Source organism: Chelonia mydas, chromosome 17, assembly GCF_015237465.2.
Source record: "Chelonia mydas isolate rCheMyd1 chromosome 17, rCheMyd1.pri.v2, whole genome shotgun sequence".
NCBI lineage: Eukaryota > Metazoa > Chordata > Testudines > Cheloniidae > Chelonia > Chelonia mydas.
Window position 1 is genome coordinate 4,964,312 of NC_051257.2, and position 10,940 is coordinate 4,975,251.

The window sequence follows — 10,940 nt, forward strand, 5'->3', positions numbered from 1 at the left end:
TCATACCGACCATCCTAGCCCTTATCCCCCCAGATCTTCCCTCCCTGTACTCCCACCAGCCCTTTCTGCCTACGAACTTCTTCCCCCAGCCCACCCATTTTACCCCCAGACCTCAAATCCTCTTTACTGTCTGCCTCCCATGGGCCATGTGTGGGGGCTGTGTGTTTTCTGAGGAGGTGTTGGCTTGCTGTATCTCCCCCAGCCCCCTCCACTCCCACGTCCTTCCCCAGTCCCCCAACTCCTTCCTCATTATATCCCTAGGCTCCCCTGACCTCCCTTTATCCCCAGGACTCCAAATCCCTGCTTTATCCTCTGTGCCCCATGCACCATGTGGGGGGACTGGTTTTTTAGGTGAGTGTCTCATCTTACCACCTTTCCCCCAAGTTGCCAGTGGCGGATGGGTTGCCCAGCTGTTCACACCTGGCCAAAGCATCTGGAATCTGAACTCTAAGATCCCTCTCACCCAGGACAGACCACTGGGAGGAGAATTAGGTCTGGGGGCATATCTCAAGGCCATGACAGTCCATCAAGGTTTACAAATGAGTCCTGAGCCCAAATCAGTTAAGAACCACTTCCATAGAGCAACAGTAACCCAACTAGCATCCTTAATGCATGGTTAGAATCCTTAATATCTTGATCTATAATCATGTGCACAAGTTACAAGTCAAAAGATGGATTTTTTATTTGCCAGACCCATAAACACTACCCAAGATCTCAAAATTTTCCACCGCCATAAGTCCTACACTCAAAACCACATTGTAAGTGCTATTGTCAAATACAACAGTAGCGATCGGCTTGGTACTCCAGTGCTCATGATTTTGTGGCAGGCAACCACACTAGCCAAAACCATGCCCAAGACTACCCAACTACCCACTCAACAGGCTTCTAGCATTGTTTCTGAACATGGTGCCAGGCAAATAATTCAGCAGCCATGATTGAAGCCTGTTTTAATATGGACAGGGCCTCACAAATGACAAAGGTATCATGGCCTAGCAGAACTCTGTACTGCAGATCTAGGTCTCATTTCCCAAACAGGCACCACTGAAAAGGCCCCTGATGAGATGTTAGAGGAAGGGACTGTTGTATGCTTAATGCTCAAAAGTGACTCTTCCAGCCAATTAAGCAGTGTTGAGTGATCTAAAAGGGTTGGTCATGGTACAAGTCTAACTTTTATAGGGAGAAACAAGGAGCACAGAGTAAGGAAAGGAAACTCTCAGTGCTCCAACAAGGACACAAGGTAAGTTTGCCCTGTAGCTCTTTAGTTAATAATCTATACATATACAGAAATTAGAAAATAAAATGTGAACTTACCCGAATGCAACTGAAACAACATAGCTTGGAGCAATGTGGACACAGACGTGCATCACGCAACTTTTCCATACAAATAAAACATCGGAACACCTCAGCAATGCTCTGAAAAAAGTTTAGATTCACACCAGTGTTAAGATATACACTTGAAGCTGGTCAGATGGTTCAGCAGTCAGACCATCAGATTTAATAACAATGAGTCCTACTCTGCAAGGCTATGGATGACATGTTGAACTTGAATCACGATGGTGGTCCCAAGACAAACAACCATGGATCACACTTTCCCCATTTTCTCTTTTTCCACGAACATGCTGTTAGTTCACTTTGTTTTATCACTATTTGTTTCCATCTGTATATGTCTGTAGCCAAAAGACACTATTCCCACTTGTGACACTGAATGGCCTGAATGAACAAGCACTCTACATATACAGAATCAGATTCTTAAGCCAGGAGGGCCGATGTGATCATTTAGTCTGACCTTCTATCAACACAGGCCATAGAACTTCTCCACAATAATTCCTATTTCAACTAGAGCATATTTTTAGAGAAACATCCAATTACCCTAATTAATGTACACCTTATTTCCAGTCTGAAGTTGCCTAACTACTTACTGTCATTGGATCTTGTTATAATAGCCTGCTGGACCAAAGAGCACATCATCAAATATTTGTTCCCCATGTAGGTACTTATAGACTGTGATCTCACCCTTTAACCTTCTCTTTATTAAGTTAGAAAGCTCAAGCTCCTTAAATTTATCACTGTAAGACATGTTTTCCAATCCTTTAATCATACACACTGAACCATCTCCAATATATCAAAATTCAACTGAATATGAATTGCCAAAATGTGACGTGACTGCAAAAATGGCAAATATGATTCTGGGGAGTATTAACAGGAGTGTTGTATGCAAGACATGAGAGGTAATTGTCCCGCTCTACTCAGCACTGCTGAGGCCCCAGCTGGAGTACTGTGTCCAATTCTGGGCACCACAATTTAGAAAAGAGGTGGACAAATTGGAAAGAACCCAAAGGACAGCTCAAAAAATCGCTTATTCCAGAGTAACTATAGCTGAATAGTTAATTTGCTAGAGCTATGATGGTCAATTTCCCAGGGTACATAAGCCCTTATATCTCCTATCTAAACAGTCTCAGTCTTCTCATTCTCTCCTTTCATAAACCTTTCCATACCTCAAAAAACTTGTCTCCTATCTCTGAAATCCTACTGTTGCTATAATTTTTGAGAAAAGGTGACCATAACTGAATACAGTATTTCAGATGAGGGAAACCTTTTATTTATTTATACAAGTGGCATAACAACATTTTCTGTATTTCCTATACTGTACCATAATATTGTTTGTTTCCTATCACTGCACACGGAGCTGATGTTTTTTCACGAAAACCATCCACAATGGTGTTTGGATCTTTTCTTGTTTGGTTACAACAAATATAGCAGCAGAGTGTATGATGGGTTCCAATTACTCCTTACAATGTGCATTTTACCTTTCACATGTCAAAACTAAAATTAATCAGCCTCTCATGCTCTCCATTCCTCATGCTCATGTCATGCTCTCCATTCCTAGCTTTGTTATGTGTCTCTAAAGTTCTTCAAAAACTTCTCTAACCTAGACTAACCTAAATAATTTTGCGTCACCTGCATTTTTTGTCTCTTTCACTGCTCACTCCCTTTTCCGGATCATTAATGCATATGTTAAACAACAGTCTCAGTGCAGAACCTTGGGGCACCCAGCCATTAACTTGTGACATGTTGAAAAACACCCACTTATACCTATACTTTGTTTTCTGCCTCTTGGGCAATATCTAACTTACAGCACTGTTTGACCTCTCGCCCCACAACTACTCATGGTACATCTACATTACAAGCACGATAGTGACACAGCTGCAGTTACGCCCTAGTGTAGACACGTGCTACAGCGACAGAAGAGGTTTTTTCTGTTGCCGTAGCAAACCCATCTGCTCAAAAGACGGTAGCTGGGTCAATGAAAGAATTCTTCCGTCGAGCTAGCGGTGTTGACACCACAGCTTAGATCAGCCTCACTTCGCCTCGCAGGGGTGCGAAAAGGGAGGACAACCCCCCCCCCCCCGAGCCCCACAGCTAGGTCAACTTAAGTTTTTGGAAGAGACCGGGTCCTAGTTTCCTTATTCCCTCGCGAGCGGCTCTGCCGGAGGCTTTCTGAAAGCCCAAACACCACCCACCTGTCCTCCCTTCCCCAAGACAGAGGCACAGGCCATCCGAGCGGGTGGGCCAGGCCCAACTTCCCTGGGCAGCCGGCCGAGGCGGCCAGCACCGTTTCAACCAGCGAGCCTGGCAGCAGAGCGACGCTCACCTCGACCTGCCACAACCGGGGCCCCGACGGCCACAAGGAGCCGGGGCGAACCCAGGGCTGGAACCCAGGCGTCCTGGCACCCCCAGCTCGAGCGCAGGCGGCCTCCCGCCAGTGTCCGGCAGGGAGGGGAGCCGGGCCCGCCCCACCCCAGCAGGTGGAGGCTGCCCACTCCCTCACCTCCACGCTCTGCTCGTCCATGGCCTCGGCTCTCCCGGCGCCCGCCCGCAGCGGGGAGGCTCCCCAGCGCCCCGGGGAGCAGGTCCCGGCCGCAGCCCCTGCGGGAGAGAAAGGGGAGGAAAGAGCGTAAGGAGCCGCCGGGGGAGAGGCTGCTCCTCACCGGCCCGGCTCCCTCCGCAGCGCCCCGGCCCCGCTAGCTACCGGCCATGTTCGCCCCGGGGGGTCAGGGGCGCCGGCGGCTCCTCCCTCAGCGCGGCCTCCCGCCAGCCCGCCCTGCGGCTGAGGGAGCCGGGCCGACCCCTCCCTCACGTGATCCTCCCAGCCCCAGTGCGCAGGCGCCGCAGTGTCCCCTCCTGCCGCTGCCGCAGGGTCCTGCACGCTGCCTTGGGGCGGAGCATCCGCAAAGGGGGCAGTCCCCGCCCCCCTCCACCTGCAGCATCCGCAGAGCGCACAGCCCCCCCACCCAACTGCTGCTGCAGCATCTGCAGAGGGTGCAGCCTCCCACCACCTGCTGAGGATGCAGCGTCAGTAGAGGATACGGATTTCCCTCCCTCTCCCCGCCCGTTCTTCTCCCGCTGCTGCAGGTTGCAGCATCAGCAAAGGGTCCAGCCCCTGCTTAATGTTTGCCAGGGCGCGGTAGTTCATAGCCCCAGCACCTCTGGGCTTGCCGCATGGCTTAGTAATGTAAACGTTGCTTGACCCCGGCACCTCGTTCATTACAAATTAAGGACGGGATGCAGGCCCCTGCCGTTCTCCCAGGGCTGCAGGTTGCAGCATCCGCAGGGAGTGCAACCCCCCTCTCCCCACACTGCTGCAGCATGAGGTAGGAGGCTGTAACCGTGTCCCACTTTTGCAGGCTGGTAAATAAGCTTTAACTCTTCCCCCCTTATTCCGCAGGCAGCAGCGTCGGCAACATGCACCATCTTCAGCCCCAGCCTCCAATCTCACTGGAGCCAGGAAGAGGATACTGTCCTAGTTCGCAAGCGGTAGCATTAGCACTGGGGTGGCTGCCTCACATTTAGTCCATGCAAAAAGGGATTTTAAAAATGTTTCTCAGAAAGGCTTGAGTGCCTCACTACAGCGCCCATCAGGGAAAAAAAAAAATAAAAACCCAAGTAAAATTAGAGAGATCTCCCTGCAAGTCATTACTGGAGTTAATAGGTCAGAATCATTAGGAAGGATGACGTGGCCTCCATCATGTCTACTGTACCCTGCATCATGCTATAGAAAAATAGAAACTGAGATGGAAAACAACATGCTCGTACTTATACAGCAGGTTTCATCTTCAAAGCACTATGCTACCAGTAGGAAAGATTTGGCTTCTTTTTTCAAACCTCCTTCCCTCTATTGACCACTGCAAGATTGTTTGTTCCCTACAGTATTTGCGAATGCTCTATCCATTCCTGATTTTCAAAATGGCAACTGCAAGGGTTTCCTTAAGTACACTATTTTACATCCAGCACAATCTCACACTCCTGTAAGAGTGTCTTCCACATTAGCCAGAAGTGACACAGGTGGGCTAGATAGGGATACTGAGTTTCAAACCTACAGTGTGAGAGTTGATGGTGTTACAGACTGGGCATCTTCTTACATTCTTTGAAAGCATCAGGGGTGAGAGCAGAGGCTCCTTTGCCACATAAATTTGTCAGTAAAATAAGTTTGAAGTATAGTTTGTGAAAACCGGGTGGTTCCTTTGAACATTTTACTGTTATTTAATGTAAGCAGATTTTTTTTTTTTGTTTAAAGGGCTGCCATAATAATCAGTAAGGTAGAAATAACATGCTACAAATTTCTCACTATTCTAGGTCTATGATAAAAGTAAAACATTTAAAAAACACATCAGGCCCTGTAAATGTATTAAACATTTATATTACTCTAGCCCTCAAATGCCCTAACTGGAATTCCCTCCCACCCCCGACAGTATGCACACAGATTAAAGGGCACAATTTTCAGAGGTATTGAGCACAAGCTGCTCCCATTGATTTCTATTAGAGTTAAGGGTGCTCAGATCCTCTGAAAAATCCAGCCCATGACATCATCTCTGCTCCAACTAACTTAAAGTGTCAATATTGTCAACTCTTACAATAGTCATGGTTTTTGTAAAATCCCCAAATCTTGCAATCATGTGATTAAAAAAACAAAAACATGTGATTGTTACCTAGTTTCTAAGGCTCAAGATTGCAAAGAAAAGCTTTAAAAGCTAATAACCCACAGAAGGTAAATAAAAAACTCAGTATTATTTATTGAAATCATGATAGGTATGCCAATTTCATGTTTTTGGTGGCTCTGAAAATGATTTTTTTTAAATGCCTCTCATTGCCATTATCACCCCTCTCACCTACCTGCCAGATAGGCAGCTCAGTGTTCTGTTGCCCTGCTACAGTTGATGACATCACTAACTCCTAAACAAGTTTAAATACAGTTCCCTGTAGCTGTTGCAAATCCACACACATTTCTGAACATCTGTTTCTTCAAACTAGGGATTTGAGCTTAGTTTTAGACCTTTACTACCTGTACTATGTGCCAGCAATCCTACTGAGTTTTTGTTATTGTTAGGCCTTAGTTCTTCTAGTGCTATGAATCCTAAACTCTGTTGTCTTAAACTTTGGATTTCAGCAACAGTTGAAACCAAATCCCTACTAAACACAATTTAGCTGCAAGGACAGAGACAGACTTTCAGAATTTAACCAATTTCTAAAGTGGCCCTGCAGATGGTTTATCTTTGGCTACATTTGCCTTTAAATCACACTCAGCACTTTTTCAGATACAGTGTTGCCCACCCCCAAATCACTCATGTCACTTCATCCAAGTGGCAGAAGCAATTTAATCTTTACTATTCCAGAAGAAAGGGAAGAGCAAAGCAGCCTGACTCTAGAACAGAAAAGTGACTGACAGTTTTGATCTAACCAAGCATAATCTTTTATCAGTTTGTGAAGTGAGTTCAACTCAAATTAAAAAAAAAAGTGTGGAGTATTCTAATTGTTTGATTTCTGCCTGTAATCTAAACTAGGAAGGTTTATAAAAAGATAGCATAGCAATCACCAGACCGCTATGCCACAATAGCTTGAATCAGAAACCAAGTGATTGTTTTATTGAACAGTTTAACCATGTGGTTTGACTGTAATACAAAAAAACTGCATAGGTTAAAGGGAAATTTAGGAGTTGTGAACAGAAAAGCTTCCCCGCTGAGCAAACAGTTCATGTTCTGGTATTCTCTAAAAAAAGAGATTTAATGCATCAGTAGCTTCCCCTTCTGATGTTTATAGTTGTCCCTCAGGATGTTTGTTGTTATGGTTGTCCAGGCGACATAATTAAAAAGTCAACTTGAAGCAGACTAGAATTTGGTACAAGATTATTTTTTTCTTTTTATGTTTCATGAAAAAGCACATTCAATTGTACATTATGCTATGGGGACAACGATAAATTTGAAATAATTAGAATAAGGACATTTACTTTGAAATTCACAAGAGTTGCTCTGATATTTACACATTGTTTCTTATGTTAATTATTTCAGAGTGCAATAAATATTTATAGACTAACTGTAGTATACAACTAATATTTTATATAATACTATGTAAAATCTGCAGTACCTGTACTATGTGCCACTTAGTTTTCTGGATAGAGTTTAAGGAGCAAGTCCATAGAGAGTCTTTTTAATTGCTTTCCAAGACACCTAGAGTACAGGAGAGGTTTTTTTATTTTGTATTTTTTCAGTGCATATACTGAAATAAAATAACTGATCACTACCACCCAGTGAAACTGGCCATTGAAATTACTAAAATGATTGCAAGCTTGTGAAACAGCAAAATTTCCTATAATTTTAAAATACTTTTTTCATTTATCACTATTTGAACTCCTAGTATGTTCATGCATTTCCCTTAAAAAAAAATAAATAAAAAAAATAAAAAGGGACCATATATGAAAACAGATCATATTGCAATGGAGAGAGTGTGTGAACATATCTAAAGAAACTATTATCTTAAAAAAATCAAATCCTGTTGAAAGTTTTTGTACATACTATTCCAGGATGTGTTTTACCTTATTACAGAAGAGTCATGTGGCAGTAGCCACTTCATCTCAGCTGATGCTTTTGTCTTAGTCTGTTTGTAATCTGGTTGTCCAGAGATACATGTGGCTGCCAGCAACAAAACTTTACTCAGCGTTTTATGCGTCTCTCAGTACGTCAGGTTTGTGAGCTACACGAACACTAAAAAATGTCGTTACAGCTCGCTATTTATTCACAGTGCTAACTAAGATAAAACAGCTCCCCTCTGCCAGTTCAGTATGAAGACAAACATTTCATAGACCGTAATGTACAGTAACTTTATTGGAAACTATTCATTTATATTTAATTTGTACTTAAATTATGTCAATCCACATTCCTTACAAAAAATTCACAAGGAAATGTTAAGAAAATGAAAAGTCGAAATCATTCCACTTTCTGCAATATCAGTTCACAAGCTCAAAGGAAGCACATACTCTAGCATTTTCCAAATACTTAATTCAATAGTTCTTATTACACTCACTGATAAGTTATTCAGTGTGTTGATCTATAGAGTACTCAAAACAAAGGTGAATTCCACAGTTGCCTTTGGAGAGCTTTCCCCCAGCAGACCTAACTAAGATACTGGCCACCTACTGTACATAAATTGTTATTACAGTAGAACCTCAGAGTTATGAAAACCAGAGAGTTACGAACTGACCAGTCAATCACACACCTCGTTTTGAACCAGAAGTACAAAATCAGAGAGCAGCAGAGACCAAAGAAAAAAAGCAAAAAGCAAATGCAATACAGTACTGTGTTAAATGTAAACTGCTAAACAATAAAGGGAAAGCAGAATTTTTCTTTTGCACAGTAAAGTTTCAAAGCTGTATTAAGTCAATGTTCAGTTGTAAACTTTTGAAAGAACCACAACGTTTTGTTCAGTTATGAATATTTCAGAGTTACGAACAACCTTTATTCATGGGGTTCGTTACTCTGAGGTTCTACTGTAGTTTTAAACTGCACTGCATTTTTGCAAGATGCCTAAAAATACATTGGTGAACAATGTTCTTACAAAACAGACTAGCATTCCTCAGGAAGCTTTTTTTTAAAAAACAAAATCTACAAATTATGAACACTTGGTGTTCAAGTAATCCACTACATCTATTTAAAAACATTAAAATAAGTCTGAAGTTAAGACAGTAAAACTTGCCACAAGGACTTAGAGATGCACATGCTCTAAATGCTTCTAGAAATTATGCCTTGGTCCTGTGACTTTGATATACCAAACAAAACATGCCAAGAATTAATCATCTTTTAATAGTGACTATGGGGCCAATGCAACTTCCGTTAATGTCAAACTGAAAGATTCCCATTGACTTAACTGGGAGTTACTTATAGTCCTATGTCAAAGAGGAAACAAAGGGCCCAATCTTGCAAGCCCTCCACATGCAGAACTCACTGAAATCAATGGGAGGTCTGTACAGGAAGGATTTGTGGGACTGGGTCCAGAGCAAGGATGTGGAGAAAAAAGCAAACAGAAGCATTAAAATAGTTTACAAAACGACCAATACAAACATGAAAAAGTACAAATATGAGGGGAAAAGGTTTGATGGAAATTAATTACAAAAAAGATATGTACGGAGGACCGCAGTTCCAAGGTTGCCTTGGCCAGACAGAACAGTCCAGATATATATAGGCAAAAATACACACAAAGCAGCACATCTATCATCTTAGAATAGTATTCTTGTAATTTGTTTTCTATAGCATCATAGAATATGGACGTGGTATTATAATTTGGTCAGTGTTCAATCTCATTTCTTATTACTACATAAAACACTAGCCAGATAGCGTGCTGAGTAGACTATTCTTTGCTTGGTGTTGAAGTAGCAGCCATATTTTGAGTGGAGCTGATGGGAACAAATTTTAGATATTTTCATATGCACAAACACCAAACAAACCCACACAACCCACCATCTATTTGTTCAGTGCAAAAAAATATGCAATATTCCAAACTAGTTGTGGATTTGGCATTTCAGCTCTTATATCATACCAGGTATCTGAAAAGGGTAAAACAATTCCTTGGGCAGTGTATTTTTGCAACAGATTCTGAAGTTGTGGAACTCTGGACAGTTGATTTTACTGCAGCAGGAAGTGGTCCCTAGAGAATTTAATGGGCTCTGGATTTACTAAAACTGTCCTCAGTCCTCTGTTTAAAAATAAAACCTTAAGGAAAAACAAAAAAAATTACAGAATCTTGAGAAAGTCATGCTGCATTTCCTTGTCAATAGTTATGGAGCCAATAAGCCTAGATATCACCTGCAAAAGAGCAGCTTGAAGAGCTGGAATCAGTGGTTGGTGTACAAGAGATGTAGTTTGCATGATTGACTTGATATTATGGAGAGCTGCATGAGGTGGGCTGCAACACGCCTAGCAGTACCATGGCAGGCTTTATCTAGTTTTATCATCTTATTCGTATGAATGCTAAACGTTTCAAAAAGACATTCTGGAATGGTGACTAAGTCAGGCCATTGACTTATAAAATGGTTACGGAAATCAGTTATTGGAAGATTCAGATGGTAAGCTGTGATAGATAGGAAATTTCCTGCAATACCTGTACAAACTTTATTGAATTAAGTTTTAGTGATTTAGGAGTTCATTGTATTACAAATGTTTATATATTATTGTGAAATTGTATATAATGCTTCTAGGGAGGAGACCTGATTAATGTAAACCCTGGGAAATGCTATCAGCTTCAAAAGGGTGATTTGAAACAAAGTGAATTTATAAAAAGTTAAGTGGGTTTCCTTGAGAAACTTGTGGGGGAGTTGGAAAGAGAATGGAAATTCCCCACCTTTAGACCCAGCCTTTTGAAATTACACCTTGAGGAGAAACCCATTGTCTTACCGATTACCTATCCACTGTCTAAGATCGAAGAGCCAAGCAATATAAAGAAGAGACTCTCAGACTCATGTGTGCTTGTTCTGAACTACCATGGTTATGAACTTGTAACTAGAGAAAAACCCCATGGGGTGGGGTTTGAAGGACTAATCATCCGACAGAGCCATTGCTCGAGTAGGAGTATGCTCTGGTAAGCTTATTAGTATGTGTGTAGGTTCTTTTATTGTT

At 42.3% G+C, this 10,940-nt stretch overlaps 1 protein-coding gene across 8 annotated transcripts in view; it reads right to left on the bottom strand.

The window, feature by feature from the left end:
• The window catches only part of TRIM37 (tripartite motif containing 37), a 47,327-nt gene extending 43,061 nt beyond the window's left edge, over nt 1–4,266 (bottom strand). For 6 of the 8 annotated variants that reach the window (XR_006286355.1, XR_006286354.1, XM_037880604.2 and 3 more), the window contains exons 1-3: nt 4,031–4,145; nt 3,830–3,927; nt 1,312–1,413 (exon numbers count right to left, since the gene is read on the bottom strand). Coding sequence is in view for 6 of the 8 variants with exons in the window: in XM_037880604.2 (XP_037736532.1) it covers nt 1,312–1,413; nt 3,830–3,927; nt 4,031–4,037 (207 nt within the window). In the remaining 2 variants the exon portion in view is untranslated. Of the gene's footprint in view, nt 1–1,311; nt 1,414–3,829 lie in introns of all 8 variants that reach the window. The other 2 variants (XM_043531312.1, XM_043531313.1) reach the window with 2 other exon arrangements.
• Between the last annotated feature and the right edge of the window lie 6,674 nt (nt 4,267–10,940).